This window comes from Callorhinchus milii, unplaced genomic scaffold, assembly GCF_018977255.1.
Source record: "Callorhinchus milii isolate IMCB2004 unplaced genomic scaffold, IMCB_Cmil_1.0 Scaffold5, whole genome shotgun sequence".
NCBI lineage: Eukaryota > Metazoa > Chordata > Chondrichthyes > Chimaeriformes > Callorhinchidae > Callorhinchus > Callorhinchus milii.
Genome location: NW_024704746.1, coordinates 27,377,336 through 27,397,571, shown reverse-complemented (window position 1 = coordinate 27,397,571; position 20,236 = coordinate 27,377,336). Strand labels below are relative to the sequence as shown.

Genomic DNA, 20,236 nt, shown 5'->3' with positions numbered 1-20,236 from the left:
AAGGTCATTCTCGAACAGTGGAGTGCCACAAGGATCAGTGCTTGGGCCTCAGCTATTTACAATTTACACCAATGATCTAGACGAGGACATTGAATGTAACGTATCTAAATTTGCAGATAAACTAGGTGGGAAAGTAAGCTCTGAGGATGATGCCAAAAGATTGCAACGGGATATAGATAGGCGAGGGGAATGGGCGAGTAGGTGGCAGATGGAATTTAATATGGGGAAGTGTGAAGTTATTCACCTAGGTTGAAAAAATAGAAAAACAGATTATTTTCTAGAGAGAGATTAGAGAGTGTTTGTGTTCAGAGGGATTTGGGTGTCCTTGTACACCAGTCTCAAAAAGTTAGTTTGCAAGTACAGCAGCAACTAAGAAGGCGAACGGCAGTAGCGTTCATTGCAAAAGGTAAAGAGTACAAGAGTAGGGAAGTCTTGCTGCAACTGTATAGGGCTTTGGTGAGACCGCACCGAGAGTATTGTGTGCAGTTTTGGTCTCCTTATTTAAAAAAGGACATACTTGCCCTCGAGGGGGTGCAGCGTAGATTCACTCGGTTAGTTCCTGGGGTGAGGGGACTGACCTATGAGGATAGGCTGAATAAACTGGGGCTGTATTCTCTAGAGTACAGAAGAATTAGGGGAGATCTTATTGAAACATATAAGATTCTTAAAGGGCTGATAAAGTAGACACTGAGGGTCTGTTTCCCCGGTGGGAGAATCTATAACCAGGGTCCACAGTCTTAAAATTAAGGGTCAGCCTTTTAGAACAGAGTTGAGGAAACATTTCTTCACTCAGAGGGTAATGAATTTATGGAATGCTCAGTCCTTGAACATCTTCAAGGCTGAGACTCATATATTTTTTATGGGGATAGTGCAGGTAATGAGAGTTAAGTCTGAAGATCAGCCATGGTCTTATCAAATGGCGGGGCAGGCTCGAGGGGCTGAACGGCCTACTCCTGCTCCTAATTCTTATGTTCTTATGTTTAGTGTTGTGAAGAGCAATTTTTGAGATCAGCAATTATTTATTTACAGAGGATAATCAACAGCTGTAACATGTTACTAGGAAAAGCCATAGAAGTCGGGCCAGTGGACTCATTTAACAGAGTTTGACGCTGTAATGGTGAGTCAGTGGAGTTGGTATTCTGGAAGGATGAGAGATCAAATGAACCAAAGTGCCTCCTTCATCGAAAGTAACCTTGCAAGCAGCAGTGCAGAATTAACAGGGACAGCATGTTCCTGGGGATGTTTTCTATGGTTTGAATCCAAATGTTCATGCACCCAGGACGCAAATTCAGCAAATTTTGTTTGTTGTTGACTAATCATTAATGCCTAAATGGCCAAAGTCTTGTTCAAAGTTTTTTAATGTCCAAGTATCTCTTAACAACATAAGCATATTCACTCTCAAAATCATAGCAAATTCATAGCGATCCAGTTCAGGTGAGAAGTCAAATGCATTTGCTTTTATTACTGTGCTACTTTTCTACCACTATGTTTCCTTTCATTTTCTTCACTGTGTAATCAATGTTGGAATATAATTATGTTCTTGAGATTCTTTTGCAGAGAATGGGAAAACCACAGCAAGAAATGGAAGCATCAAATGATTCTGGAAATCCAACGTTAAAAACAAAACATTCTTGTTGTACCAATGTAAAGGTAAGCGAGAGGACCCGGGTACAATTTGTGGGAAGGGCGAAACCTTAGGCAAGTTTCCTTACTCCACATGCCTTTGCTTACCAATCAATGAATAGCAACACGGTTGTCAGTCGATTGGCGGATCACTTCCAGGGGTAATAAAATAAAAAATAATAATTTGGTCACTCAATCCATGACTTTTGGTGGAACTCTGCTGTGCGCAATTGGCTGCCGCGTTCGCCCACAAATATACAGTCAATTCACTTTACAGTGTGTTCTGTGAAGCGCTTTGGGACGTCTTTCCGACGTGAAAAGCGCTATATCAAATGCAAGGATTATTATTATTATTATATCAAATGCAAACATTATTATTATATATATTATTATGTTTCGCCCACAAATATACAGTCAATTCACATTACAGCATATTATGTGAAGCGCTTTGAGACGTCCAGAAGACGTGATAAGGTGCTATATCAAATGCAAGGATTATTATTATATTCTGCCAAATGCTTTGAGACGTCTCAACGATTTGATAAAGCATGATATCAAATACAGGGATTATTATTATCATTAATCAAATATTCCAACCTAACGTACAAACTACAATTTACAGACATTGTAAAAAAAATGAGGATATCAATGCTGACAAAACCAGGATCATATTTGTGCTCTGGATTTATTACCTGATTTAAGTCTGTATAAACAGTTTAATTAATGACTGTTTAACAACAGTAGTAGAGAGAGTAGACTTTCATCCAATTATGGTTGGCCAACCAAATAAATGTTCGTTATTGAATATTAAATTAATATATATGAATATAAATGTAAAGTTGCATTGGCATATAGGGATTTTCATTTTGGGAGGATGGCCCAAGGTGCTGGGACAGCAGGGTGTGGGTGGAGGGGTGGCGGTTGGGATCACGGAGGTTGGAGGTCAGGGAGAATAGGAGGGTGGACGAAGGCTATGAAGAGGAGGGTCTTGAGACATGCCTTGAAGGAGCAAAGGGAGGAAGCGAGGCAAAGGCAATGTGGGATGGAGTTCCATCAAGAAATATTCAATCAAGGAAAAGCTGTAAACACAGTACCAATCAAACACAGACTTACCCAGACCCATGAGAATGTTCGGGGGCCACCTCCAGCCCATGGGCCACAGGTTGCCCAACGTAGAGGCAGCGGGGCTGGGCTGTGTCCAATCTCAGGTATCACAGAATCATTTTGTTTGAAGCTGATGCTTCAGGACAATGTTGGGGAATTTGAGAATTGTCTGAGGGGCCGTCCTTTAGGTGAGTCATTAAACCGAGATCTTGTCTGCCTGTTCGGACAATTTAAAGATCCTATTACACTATTTGAAAAGAGAAGGCAGTTTTTCCCCGTGATTCGGTCAGCAATCCTCCAATTAAACTGATTAATAAACTGATAGTGTCATCACGGTGGTCAATGGGCTGCCACCTGGCTACAAATACACAGTCACTGCACTTTACAGAAGGCTCAGTGAAGCACTTTGAGAGGTTTCAATGAAAAAAGGTGCTTTATCAAATGCAAGGATTTTTATTATTAATAAATAATTGAGGAAACCATATTATGGATTGCAAACAACATTATAAGTAAGGAGTATTGGGATTTGTAACTTAACTACGTATAGTATCAACAGTTTGAATTACACAATAAAATCAGACATTTTACCTACTAATTCTGATGACCAGGCATTCCATGTCTAACTGATATTGACATATTATTCAGAAACGGTGTTTACAGAATATAAAGGTTTGATTATTTGCACAAGACTGTGTTCACAGTTATTTTCCATTAAGGAGTGGGGCGATTCAACAGGGAATTTGCCTGATCTTTACATATTATTGGAACTGAAGTACTGATACCTACAGCTCAATTTCCACTGTAATTAAATATTTCAATGCATAAAACTAAATTAATAAAGCATTCAATTAATTATAAAGATATTAAGAGATAAAATTATGTATTTATTTGGGGGCAACATTAGAATATCAATCATAGTTGCCATCAATCATTTCATGATTACTTACCGCTTCTGCCCAGTCGCTTTCACTAAAATTCACTCATAAATACATCTGATTTTCACAGTGTTTTTCAGCTGTCTTATCCTTCACCTTCTTTGCGACGACATTAGCTGGAAGCTTACATGAAGAGTTCGATCACACAGATAGAGAGACGCTTTGGAGTTCCGAGTTCTTTCATTGGTTTAATCGATGGAAGCTTTGAAATAGGTACGTCTCTTGCTTTGGGGAGTTCTGAAGCAGAACAGGAAACTGAAATGCTGTATTATTATTACCGGTTATTTTTCATCGCTATTCGTTTTCCACTGAAGGTAATTTGTTGGTGGTTACAGCTGTGAGTTATTTTGGAGCAAAACATCATAGACCCCAAATAATTGGAGCTGGATTACTCATAGTGAGTCTTGGCTTATTTATAATAGCTTTGACTCATTTCATTATGGGACGGTGAGTATTTTCGTCTCATTGTATTTAGCAGTAACCAACAAAGATTCTTTTTTCGTAACCAGGTCCATATTATCAATAACCTCTATGTGAAGAATGTCCTCCTAAACTCCTTATTATATTTACCAGCAGCTACCCTTTTTATCCCTGATTGTCCAGCGCCTTGGGATGTCCTCCCAACGTGAAAGACGCGATACAAAAAGTAATTGTGTTGTTGTTTACCCAATTTTTTTTAAAAAAACACGTTCAAACGTCAATTAAAATATAAAATGTGTGTGAAAAACTCATCGCACACGCTTGACAGCAATAAAGACATGAATTCAAAGCAAATTTCTAGAAAATGTTTCCAAAATGACCTGCTTGTGCTCTGTGCTGTACATGAAAACATGCCAAACCATGTGAGCACTTATCTTCAAACTCTTTCAAAGAGGTATTTAGCTCTGTGGTCTGAATTATGGTATTCTTTTAAGTGTTGCTTAAGTTAATGCTGGGGTTAATTATTGCTGCAATAGCAATGTGAAGTAACAAAAGAATCTACATCAAATCAGGTGCTATATCAAATGCAAGGATTATTATTATTATTATTATTATTATCACTGAAACAGGGCATTTGGACCAATTAGTTTGTGCTGGTGATAATTCGCAAACGTGAGCCTCCACCTATCTTGATTGTGATTTTTCATAAAGGAATATGAAGGCATGGAACTATATTAGCTGTCATATGTTTCATTTGATATTACTAAAAAAAGGAATTGATTTTGCACAGCTATGATTACAAAACCAGCATCAAATCTTCCTACAACTCTACAACAGAAGTGTCGTTGTGCTCTCCAGACCCTATATTAAGCTCAGAATTTCCAGACACATCTTCCTTGGCACCTGATGCAGGCAAGTAAATTCATGTTGTATTTAAAAAGAGTTTATTACTTTCACTGTGGAGTTCTGGAGCTTAGTGGTCCGAGGACCCGGGTTCGATTCCCAGGCAGGACGAAAAATGTTGGGCAGGTTTCCTTACTCCACCCGTCTCCGTTTACCTAGCAGTAAGTAGGAACCCTGTTGTTAGTCGATTGGCGGATCGCTTTGCCAGGCATAATAATCCCTTCGAAAAAAAATAATAATCACTCAATCCACGAATGTTTGTGGGACGCTGCTGTGCGCAATTGGCTGCCATGGTTCAACCACAAAATATATACAGTCAATTCACTTTGCAGTATATTCTGTGAAGCGCCTTGAGACGTCTCGAAGACATGAAAAGCGCTATATCAAATGCAAGGATTATTATAATTATATTGTTCTCATAAGTATTATTATTATTGACATTATTATCTTCGCTTTTAAGTATTTGATTTGGAATGGCCTGTATGTGTTTCTAAAATGAATGCTCACAACTCAGGTTGTGAAAAAGCAGTTGGATCCTTCATGTAGATACTCGTGTTACTTGGAAATCTTTTACGTGGAGTTGGTGAGGCACCAATTTACCTTTGGGAATCTCTTATATGGACGATCATTCCAAAGAGGAAAATTTGGCATTTTACCCGGGTAACTTTACAATTTCTGAACAAATAATTAATGATGAATACATTCATAAAGTTATCAATTAATCATGAGTAAATTATTAAATAATCAAGACTGGTTATATAATTATCAAATACAATAAGAATTCAATGGCTATATATTATAAATATCTAATTTATGAATTATAATTAATTTATGAATTATAAATGTTAATATATTTTAGAAATGCTGTTTAAAATTTGGCATTTTACCCGTCTGGGTAACGTACACTTTTAGAACAAATAAGTTGTAATTAATAATCAATAAAAAATTATTAAGAATTATTATTATTATTAAATATGCACTCGCAGTTCTTTGGAAATAAACTGCAACCAATTCTATTTCATTTTAAGTTGTACTTTCACAGTAGCACTAATTGGACCAATTTTTGGCTTTTTGCTGGGATCATTCTGTGCTAAACGTTTTGTGGATATTGGATTTGTTAACCAATGTAAAACCAGTTACTATTGTTTTAAAGGTTGGAAATTACTTTAGAGGGAAGGAAATCAACAGCCACAAGAACAAATGACATTTCGACGGCTCCTTTCATGTCGGGAGGACGTCCCAAAGCCCTGGACTGTCAGAGATTTGGACCTGAGCTGTGGGTCGGCATCAGGAGGGGTGGAGGGCGGGAAGGGTGGGGGTAGGAGGGTGACCAAAGACGAGTTGAAAAGGAGGGTCATGAGACGTGCTTAAAGGAGGCGAGGGAGGGAGCGAGGCGAAGGGTTTGTGGGATGTGGGAGTTCCAAAATGTGGGGGCAGAGAGGCCCGATCGCTGATAGTGGGATGGGCTGGGTGGGGGACTTGGAGCAGGCCGAAGCTCGCTGAGGTGATCCCCCAATGTGGTACTGATTCCAGTCTCCTGCCTGTCCCGCGGGCCCTCCTTTCCACCATCGGCGGCCGCACTTTCAGCCACTGCACCCCAAAACTCTAGAACAATCTTCCTCTATCCCTCTGCCTTATCCTCTCCTTCCCCATCTTCAGGTTGCACCTGAAGACCTTCCTCTTCGACCCTCCCAACTCCCCCCGGCTCGGTGTCGTCCTCCGCCACTGTCAAGGGCTCTGGGACTCTGCCCTGCGTGAGGGGGCGCTGTGTAAATACAAATCAACAACAACAAGATTCCATTTATAGAGCGCCTTTCACGTCAGGAGGACGTCCCAAGGCGCTGCACAGTTGGGTCATTGTTGTATGAGGAGAGCAATGGAGCTGTTGTTTTCTGCTGCTCCTTGTGAGAAAGCTGACCCTGTAAGATTGAGGCATTTCTTCTTCCTGAGAGACTTAGAAACTATATAAGGTTTAATGGTTAACATGAGATCTGTTTTCCAGACGGGCTAACAATTACCCCAAATGATGCACGATGGGTCGGTGCCTGGTGGCTGGGATTTTTAATAGCCGGAGTGCTAATTATTATTGCTGCAATACCATTGTTCTTCTTTCCGAAATCTATGCCTTCAAAAGGAGAGAGAAAGAAAATAGAGAAGTCAATTCCACAGACAACAGAAGTGACCCAAAGTGGGTCTAACCAACAATCCACCATTTCAGAAATGGCAAAAGGTAGTGATTGATTTGTTTTTCTGGGTATGACATAGAACCACAACAACAAATGATATCTGCATTTGTGAGAAAATGAGTCTTTCATGTCGGGAGGACAACCCAAGGCGCTGGACAGTCAGAGCTGGGGGTTGGATCAGGAGGGGGTGGATTGAGCGGAGGGAGGGGGTGGGAAAGTGACCGAAAGCACGGTCGAAGAGGAGGGTCTTGAGATGGGCCTTGAAGGAGGCGAGGGAGGGGGTGAGGTGGAGGGACTGCAGGATGGAGTTCCAGAGGGTGGTGGCAGAAAGGCTGAAGGCCTGACCGCTGATGGTGGGGGCGGGGCGGGCGGGGAACATGGGGCAGACTGGAGTTCGCTGAGCGGAGGGAGTGGACATAAAATACAACTTTATTATATTTTGTTTTTATTATATTTTGTTTTTCAGGTTTCATGCCATCTTTGAAACAATTGTTTTACTCCCCAATCTTTACGTTATTTGGGGTATACTCTATTCTGGATGCCAATGCTTGGATTGGCCTATTTACTTTCAACCCCAAATTTATTGAACAGCAATATGGGCAAAGTACATCGAGAGTCAATTATCTAATAGGTCAGTACTTTCTTGTGTTTGTAACTATGAAGTATTTTGCTTTGTTTTATAAAATATCGGCATTGTGAAAGCTTAGTGAGAGTCAACTACAAGTGTCAGTGTTCAACATTATGTGGAATCCTGTTCGATTCCTGGGCAGGGTGAAACCTTGGGCAAGTTTCCTTGCTCCACACGCCTCTGTTTACACAGCAGTACGTAGGAATTCAGTTGTTAGTCGACTGACGGATCACTTTTCCGGTGTAACAGTCCCTTCAAAAAAATATATATATTTGATCACTCAATCCACCACTGATTGAGGGTCAATGCTATACGCAATATGCTGCCGCGTTTCACCCACAAAATATAATTCATTTTACTTTGCAGTATATTTAGTTTCAATGCTGGTCTCCTGACATAACCCAGTGACCCTCGTGGAATAAAACTGCAGAAAATTGGGCAAACACAGAAATATGTTCAGCTCTGAGGCCCTATGTGGTGTATCTAACCTGCTGAGAATGACAGGCTTGGCTCACACATGAATGATTGTTATTATTATCAAATTATTGTTACGTATTAATTATTTATTAATAATTTCTTTAGAAGAATAATTATTATTTGTTATAAAGAAATTGGCTGCTGCCAATTTGCCCACAAAATATACAGTCAATTCACTTTATGGTCTATTCCATGAAGCGCTTTGAGACGTCTCAACGACGTGATAAGGCGCTATATCAAATGTAAGGATTATTATTATTAATTTAGTGAAGTTCTAAATAGTATCTGACACTTGCTAATCCATACACCAAAATCCATTAGCACGTCTAAGAGAGAAGAAGAGCAGACCCAAATTGCGGTCTAAAATGCTTTCCATTGTCTGTCAGTGAGTAAAGGCTCATTCACGTTTATTATTAAAACTGAGAAAAAAAACTGTGACGTGTGACTCACAGAAATGTAATCCTAAACGTTTTCTTCGAAAAAAAGTTTTCATATTGCTCTCTCAAACTCGAGTGAGCAATAATAAATACCTTCGTGATGCCATCCAGGTAATTGAAGGACAAATGGCCCTCCATGGTCACACAAGCAGACATAAATGTGAAGAGCAGAGTGGCTAACAGGAGCATATTGTTCTCGAACAGTTCAAAGACACTTAAATAGGTACATGCAAGGTGCCGGTGACTGATAATAACAACAATCCTTGCTTTTTATATAGTACCTTATCACGACTGTTTGTGGGACATTGCTGTGCGCAATTGGCTGCCGCGTTCGCCCACAAATATACAGTCAATTCACTTTACAGTGTGTTCTGTGAAGCGCTTTGGGACGTCCTCCCGACGTGAAAAGCGCTATATCAAATGCAAGGATTATTATTATTATTATTATTATTTATATTTTTACAGTACATATTTCATTGATGCTCTCCATAACTAACACTACTCGGAACTTAGCTACTCAGCTAATTAGAATCATTATCAATATAGTATAATTAGACCTTTTAGCCCATCTTTGAACATTTGATTATCGGATAATAATGCTTGCCTTTTTCAAATGTATTTCAGGATGAAACTGGACTCCTACAATGAGCATAATCTCGTCTCTGTTTGTAACTCTGACTGCACATGCTCCAAAACACAGTGGGAACCTGTTTGTGCAGTCAATGGGCTCACATATATTTCTCCTTGTCTTGCTGGTTGCAAAACAACAACCGGACAGGGTTAAAGACAGTAAGAATATGCGTTATCAATTTAGCCTCTTATATGAGTCTGTTCTGCTTGTTGCTGGAGAATACTGTTTGTTATTGCATCAGATTTCAAACGAAATCAGTTTCATACCTCAGCAAAACATTATGTTGATACTGAGGGAAATTGGTGTCAGTTTGACTTAGTTGGTTGCACATTTTTAAACTGAGATTGATTGATTGATAAATTGATTAATTGATTGATTGTCACGCTCCTCGAGTGAGATCTGTAATGCTGGCTTGCATGTACCTTGAATCTCATTTCTAAATTCATCCGCAATTGATTTTAACTGCTTTTGTCATCAAAAAATGCAAATATTGTACATGCTCGAAAAAGGAACACCTTCATTTAATAGTACAAAACAATAATAATGATAATAATAATCCTTGGATTTGATATAGCGCTTTTCGCGTCTTCTAGACATCTCAAAGCGCTTCACAGAATAGACTGTAAAGTGAATTGACTGTATATTTGTGGGCGAAACGCGACAGCCAATTGCGCACAGCAATGTCCCACAAACAGTGGTGGATTGAAAATGACCGATTTATAATTTTGTTTGTTTTGGAGGGATTATTAAATAATGAAATAATATGGATAAAAATATTTTTTTTACTGTGTATAAGTGTGCAATTATCATGTGAAAGAAGATTGTAGGATATTTCTCACTCCCTCAAATATATTTTGTGTTTAAATTGATTTTTCACCCGCTGTACTGTATTCCCCTAAACTCACCATGATTATAACCTTCTATATAGGAATTTCACAATTGCAGCTGTGTTCTTGGTTCAACATCTGACAACTCATCAGTGATTTTAGGGCAATGCCAAAAAGGCGATGGTTGCGAGAAAACATGTGTCTACTTCTTGATAGTAACAGGACTATCGTCCTTCTTTTATTCATTTGGTATCACACCCAGTTTTGCGATGCTCCTCAGGTAAGCAACAGAATAATTAATCATTGGAATTTGAAACATTTAACAATTATCAATGTTTTTTTTGACCAGCCAGGGTCCTGACTCATGCGGAAACCCATCACCATCCTTAAAAGTATCAATGTAGTTTGTAGAAATAAGGACTAAAGGGACAGACATCTCTTATTGACATGTACAGAATTTTAAATTATCCACCGAAGCAACAGGATTATTCTTATTATTCTTATTATTATTATTATCATCTAGAAAAACAAGTATTAATAATAATCTTTGCATTTGATATTTAGTCCGTTATCACGCCATTGAGATGTCTCAAATCGCTCCACGGAATATATTGTCAAGTGAGTTGATTATGTATGTTTGTGGACGAAACGTGGCAGCCAATTGCTCACAGCAGTGTCCCACAAACAGTCATGGATTTACACAAAGTAGTATGTATTTGTACACTGGTGGGTGCTGTTCTGAGACTGGGGTGTTATATATGGAATTTGGCCTTTGCTATTTCTGACGTACAAGAGCAATAATATGTTCACTTGTGCACAAAGGAGAATAATCCATTTTCTATGCCATTGTCAGTCCTCACATTGTTAAACAGAGTACATAAATATAAATGGAAACTGGTTACAGAGTGTGTAATCAAACACGCTGTTTCGAAAACTACTAACTCTTTATATGTGAAAATCAATCTGCAAACATTTCATTGTATCTGAGTGTTGATTAGAGCTTATGTCACCCAGCAAATCTACCAAAATGTAGTAACATATTAATATTCAGAGAGTATATCATGTAATTGTTAATATACTGTACTTCATGGAAAAGATTATGATTCTTAGTTAAAAATGGCTGATGTTTTGTTTCTGTTTGAGCGGTTTTGTGCTCTGTTCTGAGATCCCCTAGAATTGAGACTGAAGCTAATTTCACTCACACAAAACCCATTAATAACCATGAGTTAATAACTTCTTATGATTATGATTTGACTAATGAATTATATTTCTCAAAGTGGCACTTGGCTCAATTAACATATCACGTCCGATGTGCGGATGCTAATGTAGCAGGCAATTGGACACAGATAATTCTAGCAGCTATAATTTTGACTCTCCCTGACCAGTAAAGGAAGCATTTTTGCTCCCACAATACAATTAATATTTATGTAAATAATTATAATATTTTCACATATATAGAACTGTTTTAATTACATTATTATTGTACTTGTTATACTTTTGCTAAAGAGATTGCATTTATGATTTAAATTATGGCACTCTTTTTAATCGCATCACTAATTTTTTGTAATAATGCCACTCTAATCTGGGGTAAACACTCAAAAGAAGACTGGCGAAGTATGTTACAATGCAAGAGCTAATTTATAAAAATGTTGTTTGATGATTATAATAATAGACCTGTTTAGCACAGCTAAAAATTCTGAAGTATGATAGTTACATGAAGCAGGCTCTAAGTGAGTAATGACCGATGAAAGTGATTAATTTAGATGAATAGTGCTTAAGTACCATTTACAAAGGTGAATATTCAGGCCATTAATCTGGTGAAATGAGCGCATATTTACGGGCTGCAGAACAATAGATGTAGCAGTCGGGCAATATTGACTGTTCCATGTGCATCTATTGTTATGTTAGGGCATCTTGTTCATGTTGTAAGAGATTTCTACAGCAAACATAGCAACAACAACTTGCATTTATATAGCACCCCTTCACGCAGGATAGCGTCCCAGAGCGCTTGTCAATGGCGGAGCACGACACCAAGCTGGGGGAGGAGGGAGGTGACTATAGGCCCGGTCGAAGACTTCAAACACGACTTGAAGATGGGGAAGGAAGGGGCAAGGCGGAGGGATAGAGGAAGAGTGTTCCAGTGTTTTGGGTGGTGGGCAGTGGCTGAAAGCGCGGCCACCGATGGTGGACCGGAGGGGGAAGCAGAGGCCGGAGCCAGTTGAGCAGAGGCACCGGGTAGTGGGTTGGAGAGTGAGCAGCTCGGAGAGATAAGGAGATTTGGAGATGGGAGTTCAGAGTTTAGGGCGGGTGAGCGCACAAGTGGCCGAGTTTTGGAGTAACTGGACTTGGTGGATAGAGGAGCGGTGAGGACGGCATTGGAGTAGACAAGCTTACATGGGTACAGTTGGTTTAAAGTCACAGTTTGTACAGCTGACACACATGCTCAGCAGCTGATGAAAGTAAGAAGTAAGGAAACTTGCCTAAGGTCTCACCTTGCCTGGGAATCGAACTGGAGTCCTCTCGCTTGTGAGGTGAGTGCTCTAACCTCTAAGCTACATGTTACATATGTTACAGGACTCGTCCACAAAATATACAGTCAATTCACTTGTATATTATACAGTTATATTTCCAGGCTGGGAAAAACCTTAGGTAGGTTTCCTTACTCCACACATCTCTGTTTACCTAACAGTAAGTCAGAACCTAGTTGTTAGTCAATTGGCGCATTGCTTTCTGGGGATAATAATCCCTGTAAAAAATGCGCTCACTCAATCGAGGACTGTTTGTGGGGACGCTGCTGTTTGCAATCGGCTGCCGCGTTTCGCCCACAAAATATACAGTCAATTCAGTTTACAGTACAATCTGTGAAGCGCTTTGAGACGTCTCAAAGACGTGATAAGGCGCTATATCAGATGCAAGAGTTATTATTATTCTGTGTAGAGCTTTGAGATGTCTTTATTCTTAAATATGCTGTTTGGAGCAGGAAAAATTAATGTAGAAATATTGCTTCAGTTAAGTATGTCCCGCAATGGTAATGTTTGTCATTGGCAGAAACTCAATAAGAATAAGTAATATAGCATTGAATATCTGTAGAATTTCATTTTCTGTTACTGACATCATTGTTTTTGCTTTCTTTAGGTCAGTTAAACAAGACCTGAAATCATTTACAATAGGTATATTAATGCTGTTGATAAGAATATTTGGTGAGTCTTTTAACTTTTTTTTCTTAAAAGCTTAGCTTTTTCACACTATTTACGGGAATGGAAAGGCTGCAGAACCGTTTACGTTTTGTTTATTATTATTTATTGTTTTACATTCAGCTTAGTTTGCCTTTTATTTCAGCCGAGTTGATATTTTGAAGGATTATGAACACATGGTTCTAGTAGAAATGTATGAGTTTAAAATGCAGGGAGCAAGAATCATAGAATCATGGAATTTTACAGCCCAGTAGGAGGCCATTTGGCCCATCATACCTGTACCAGCTCTTTGAATGAGCTACCGACTAGTCCCACTCCCCCTATCCAATTCCCTTTTGAAAGTTGCTATCGAACCCTGAGAATAATATCAGAATAACATTTTTTAAAGCTAGGTGTATTTGCTCGGACGGATCTGAATGAAACATGGTGAAAATAAAAAGATGGTGTTAATTTGCCGCATTTTTCCAGTTGAAAAATGTTTCGTGGGAATGGGTGTAAGTTGAGCAAAATTCTACTGGAATTTCTTTGCTGCAAAATTGTCATTGTAATGAGCTACTCAAGGACAGTTCAGTGTTCTATAGAAATTGCGCTGTGCAAAAGCAATAGCTACAAATGCTATTTTCGAAAGTGCATATTGTGCTTCAAATAATGATCCTTTTTATTTTGCCGGCTACAGGTGGGATCCCTGTTCCAATTCACTTTGGTGCCATGACGTGTTTGAAGTGGGGATCCGAGGAGTGTGGTGTACCAGGAGCGTGCAGGATTTACGACAATGATAGGTTCAGGTAACATTCTAAGTCTTCTTGACGCACGGCAAGTTGCTACGTTAATCGCTGAAGCTCAAGAATAATACAACAACTTGCATTTATACAGGGACACTCACGCAGGGTAGAGTCCCAGAGTACCTGACTGGGCCCATCTCAAGACCTTCTTTATCGACCGCACCTTCGGTCACCCTCCTATCCCCACCCTCCTTGTGCTCCACCCATCTTTTACCCCAACTCCCAGCTTGGGTCCAAATCCCTGATTGTCCAGCGCTTTGGGACGTCCTATACAAATGTATGCTGTCGTTGTTATGTGAATAAAGATGCCTTCTAGGCAGACAAGTAATAGTCTCAATGAGAAGAAGTTGTCCTAGTCGAAGACCTACTAAATTGCAGCACCAAGCTATTGTCAGATCAGTACCAATGGGGCAATTTCAGCTTGAACCCCCCCCCAAAATAATTATGATCTATTGGGACAATTAAGTGGTCTTTTCTGATTAGTGTTGAGGTATATTGTTGGAATAATGGAAGGGAAGCACTGTACTGCATCTGATGTGGGAGAGCTTGACGTTGTCACTGGTTGCAAAATTAAAACATATTCAATTTTTCAACAAAATATCCTGAAAGCAAACAAGTACAAAACCTAATGGTCTGTCATAATAATCCTTGCACTTGATATAGCGCCTTATCCCGTCTTCGAGACGTTGATTGTAGTGAATAAAGAACATAGAATATATGTTTGTTCAAAATAATGGAAACAAAATGAAAATGCACTGCTCACTCTCTCTCAACCCTCTCTACTTGAATCACTGAGCTAACTAAATCTATCACAGTTGATGGGCTGTATCTATTTATTATGTTTTATATTGGTGGTGTTTTTAGACTTATTAATTGGGTATTGATTCAACAACAACAACAAGTTACACTTGTCTCGCGCCCTTCACGTGGGAAAGTGGTCCCAGGGCGCTGGACAGTCAGGGTTTTTGGACCCGAGCTGGGAGATGGGGGTCAGGAGGGGTGGCGGGCAGGAGGGTGGAGGTGGGAGGTCGTCAAGACATGACTAAGGTTAAGGACAGTAGCAGAGAAGATGGCCACAGCTTTCAACTGTTTGTGGGACACTGCTGTGTGCATTTGGCTGCCGCCTTTCCTCCACAAAATACACAGTCAATCCACTTCATAAAATATCCTATGCAGCACTTTGAGACGTATCAATAATATGATAAGGCGCTATGTCAAATGCAAGGATTATTATTTTCATTACTATTTTGCAGGTTGGTCTTCCATGGAACAGTAGTAGCACTTCAAGGCTTCAGTTTTTTCTTCTTAGTTCCCATATTCTGGCAATTGAATAAACATTTCCCATCGGAAAAAGAAAAAGTTGTGGACAATGAAGGCTCGGAAACGACAGTTATGAATCAGGACGGTGCTCCCATCGATTGTGACCCTTTGGTGAAAAAAGTTGAGTGTGTCATAGAAACTCGTCTTTGACTTAGATTTCGAATGTAAATAAAAGATGTCTTAGAATTAGAAGCAAAATCTGCACAAAATATTCATGGATACTTTGTGAGCTGGTTTGTTTTAAAAAAAAAGTCACATGTATTTAAAACTACTGAGAATATTTGCTCTCTGGCTGACCCAGTGGTCCATCTGCGTTGCTATGTGGGGACACTGTTGTTTCACCGCTGGAAGTTTCAAGTCGATTCTTAGCTTGGCTAATTTCAACTCAAGTTTACCACACCATGACCCTGTTTCCAGTCTTAATCCTCTTGTGATAAAGTCCTAAAGGAATTCAGCCGTAACTCTGAAGTTGGTTTTCTGCAGTTCTTGCCTTCAAAGCCCCGCATTGCCCTGCTCCTCCCTACCTCTGTGACCTGCTAAATCCATAATAATCTGTCTGCTTCTGCCACTCAGCGGGCGCCGGCCTGCTCCATGTCCTCCGCCCGGCTTGCCCCACCCTCGGCGGTCAGGCCTTCAGGCTCTCTTCCCCCACCCTCTGGAACTGCATCCCGTAGACCCTCCGCCTCGCCCCCTCCCTGGCCTCCTTCAAGGCCCATCTTAAAGCCCTCCTCATCGACCGCGCTTTCGGTCACCCTCCTACCCTCTCTGCCCTCCCTGCCTTCCACCCCTCCTGATCCCAACCCCCCCAGCTCGGGTCCAAATCCCTGACTGTCCAGCTCCTTGGGACGTCCTCCCGACGTGAAAGGCGCCGGCATTTGTGGTCAATCGAAACCCACGACCATATGGAGCAAATTCAAAAACTAATGAATGTCCAACACTGACTCATCGCTTTTTTCATTGCATTTTATTGATGGAGTTTTGAATTGGGACACTGCTGTTTGGATCTGTGCCATAGTGTTCCTCTTTGGTCTGTTTGATTGCTTTAGTTACCTAGGGTTAGGGTTGAATAGATCTGAAAAACTCGTTGATTTGACTTGATATTGGCTTGATTTGATATCTCACAAAAATGCACATTTTAAAATATTGCATTTCTTAAAAAAAAAAGCATTTCTTAACTTCAGGTTTAGCTGTGAAATGCACATGTCTGGAATTATAATTTATTCAACCTAAATTAGATTTTTTTAAAATATATTACATTAGAAGCTCTGTGATCAAACAAGCACCCCTGGCTCCAAAAAAAACCACAGGACATTATACCGAAATGGGAAAAACTAGATAACGTTGGAGAAAAATGCTAAAATAGAAAAATTAACATTTCTTCATCGTGGTAGCTGAAGCAAATTTTTCACGTCTCACTACTCTTCGTACGTTGAGCGTGTAGAATTCATTCACAAGCATGAAATGACCCTTACTAAAATCCATATGACATTTTAGCAAAACGCAAACACAATTTTCTATTTCAGAATGGTCTCATTTGCTCTTCAGCGTGTTGTGCCTTTTCGTCGACGTCAATGCTAATTGTCATTCAGAAAAGTTAAAACATACAAATGACAGACAAACCATTTTTTGAAAGCGCATCAATCACTGTTCTCTGTTCCGCTGTCTCAATTTACACACTTTGACAACTACTATTTTCTGTCCGTGGACTCGAGTTTCTTTTGCCCCGTTCTTTCTGAATAACTGTTTTTTTCACGATGTATTTCAAAGGATTTTGCAACCATTTTGAAATATACTGGGTGCACCGAGATAACAATGTCAAACTAATTTAGGAACTTTTTGGGAGCAACCGTCTTTCTGAATAGAATATACCAATTGAAATATCTCCCTATCCAGGATGTGATGTTGCATTAAATTCCCTTCAAGATAAATATATATAATGTTGTTCACTCAATCCACGACTGTTTGTGAGACGCTGCAATGCGCAATTGGCTGCTGCATTCCCCCCACAAAATATACAGTCAATTCATTTTACAGTATATTCTATGAAGCGCTTTGAGACGTTCCGAAGAGGTGCTGTATCAAATGCAAGGATGATTATTATTATAAAATCATATTTTGAACTACGTAACAGAGCATTAAATCCTCTGGAGAGAGAGAAACGGAATGGGCAGCTGGGAAAACCTGTGACATTTTTGTTAAGGTTCTGGAGTGCAATGTTACTTGCAACCATTTATTCCAGCAAATTAGCCAAATTGATGTTGATCATTTATGTTTGCAACTGAACGCCGCAGTTTAAGATTACCAGAGTAATTAAACGGAATGTCAGTCACATGATGTGCAATCGACTTTGTTCCCCTTCGTTTTATCTCCCATTGGCTAAAGTTGCTTTATTTAACTGCTTGAGGTATTGAAAATTTTCCAGATGACAAGTTTGTTTAAATTCACTGAGTTGTATGAGGACATGGAATACAGATTGGCTTTAGTGTTTAATCAAACATGTGCCATATACCAAATCTGATCAGATAGGCAGACCTAACATGGAGTCTTGAAAAGCCGGGTGAGCTTGATGCAAAAATATCTCTCGATTAACAAACATCTAGTAAACATCCTGTGTGCTGCCTTTTGTTACGCAATTTGTTTTCTTATCATCGGCACCAGTACAATTCTGGATGGAGGAAGTGGCTGCTGCATTTGAGAGGTGTTTTAGCTTCAATTAAGTCAATCTGTAGACCCAAGGTCTCGGGCCACTGTTCCTGTGATTGCTCTCTGAAAAACTAACTATTTAATTCCATTGCCCTCGCAAGCGAGAGGACCCGGGTTCGATTCCCGGGCCGGGCGAAACGTTAGGCAAGTTTCCTTACTCCACACGCCTCTATTTACCTTGGGGGTCAGTTGGAACCCAGTTGTCGATTGGCAGATCGCTTTTCCCGGCTTAATAATCCCTTAAAAAAGGTATAATCATTCGGTCACTGAATCCACGACTGTTTGTGGGACACCGCTGGGCACAATTGGCTGCTGCTTTTCACCCACAAAATACATTTTAAAGTATATTCTGTGAAGAGCTTTGAGACGTCTCGAAGACATGATAAGGCGCCATATTAAATGCAAGGATTATTAGTATTAAGTTAAGAAACAGTATAATATAAAAGAGAAGAGCAGTTCGCTGTGGTAACTGTGACAACAGAAATGTTGAATGTTGTTCAGACTCACTGTGGATACATAAGAGCTTGTTGAGACCTATTGATGTTTATTAATTATACAATGTCACATTTTACTGATTTATTTTTATCCTGATGCTTCACATTTGGACCCAATATCAAGTTAATTAGAATCCATAGAAAACTACTTCTCAGTCAAACCGCTAGGACCATACCTGAGGATATGTCAAATTGTCAACATAATGTTCATCTGTTAAAGTGATAATACTCAGCAGTCGTAATTGATATAATGACAAGAAAAAAATACTTTTACCTCGTGAGAAACCCCAGTCACCTCCTGGACATAATAGCTGGAATTGAACCCATTATTGTAACCATTTGATGATAAATACCTGCAATCGGGATGAGAAAACAACTTGTGAAAGGAGAAGTGACATGAAACTCATTCACTCCAACTGATTCATTGACATTAACGTTTCATCCATTTCTGACACTCTTCAATACTCTTGCCCCTTTAAAACAATCCACCAAGTAATATACACCAAGAAAAACTCTGCCACCGTGCAGTGCATGCTGTCGTTTGAATAGTAATAATAATAATTATAATCCTTGCATTTAAGACAACGCCTCATCTCATCTTTGAGACGTTTCAAAGGATATACTGTAAAGTGTAGTGACTGTATACGTGCAGTGACCAGCAAACAGTCGTGGATTGAGTGACCACATTTTTTAAAAATATGTATTTTTGAAGGGATTATTACCCACCGGAAAAGCAATCTGCCATTTGACCAGATTGTCTGGATCGGACTGCAATGAGTTCACCCATGAATCCAATCTGGTCACGGAATCCTTTCTTCCATCAGGAAAGTTGTGCTTCCGATTAGCGACACTGGGTGTGTGGTTGTGGTTGTGCTGTGAGGATTGGGGGCAACGTTTTGAATGAGGTAGGGCAGGGGCAAGCAATAACGCTGTTAGCAGCACTTATAACAGGTTGACGTTGGTTCTAATAGAAAAGTTGTCCCCTTTCGGCTGCGGCAACACACAACACTGTCAAGTGGGTGCTCGTAATGATTCGAAGGCTGCGTGTAGACTCGCAGCTGATGTATTTGATAGATTGTTCTGACGTAGTGCAATACCTGTCTGTAGGCGCTGCTGCTGATGATATGATGCCTGGCTTGTGACCAGGGCACTGACCCATGCTTTGTCTTTGGCACTTATCTATGGGGACTGATCAGTGAATTTCCCTAACTAGATGTCTCTCGGCAAGCGCACTGACGTCAAACTTTCGAGAGGTGGGTGTTAGGCTTATAAGAACGCAGCTTCTTTCCCAGCGATGGGAAACGAGGGAAGAGGAGGGAAATTCAGTCCCGCTCCGGACAGAGCAAGTGAAGTGAAGTGAAGAGAGAGAGAGAGAGAGAGAGGAGCTGTGTTTAATCGCTACCGTCACTGCGAGACTTCTCAGCTGCCCTGGGGAATACAGCGCAGAGAGCCTGCCTGCCTACACTGCAAGTAAGTGTGTCTGTCTTCAAATTTCATTGGTTTATTTCCCCCCCAAAAAATCCAGATTCCCTCGTGTTTCATCTGCCCTCTAAATTAGCAATTATTTACCGA

The 20,236-nt window shown here is 40.0% G+C and overlaps 1 protein-coding gene across 1 annotated transcript; it reads left to right on the top strand.

Moving 5' to 3' along the window:
- The first annotated feature begins 1,316 nt into the window (after positions 1-1,316).
- LOC103185579 (solute carrier organic anion transporter family member 1C1-like) lies at positions 1,317-20,200 on the top strand. The gene is given in 17 exon segments (XM_042335026.1): positions 1,317-1,434; positions 1,546-1,650; positions 3,733-3,786; positions 3,788-3,875; positions 3,977-4,109; positions 4,873-4,994; positions 5,500-5,580; positions 5,583-5,645; positions 6,013-6,111; positions 6,988-7,215; positions 7,638-7,833; positions 9,338-9,494; positions 10,273-10,451; positions 13,307-13,371; positions 14,042-14,150; positions 15,401-15,587; positions 19,878-20,200. Coding segments are annotated over 16 exon segments (1,902 nt in total). The 5' UTR covers positions 1,317-1,434; positions 1,546-1,560; the 3' UTR covers positions 19,929-20,200.
- Positions 20,201-20,236: the final 36 nt, after the last annotated feature.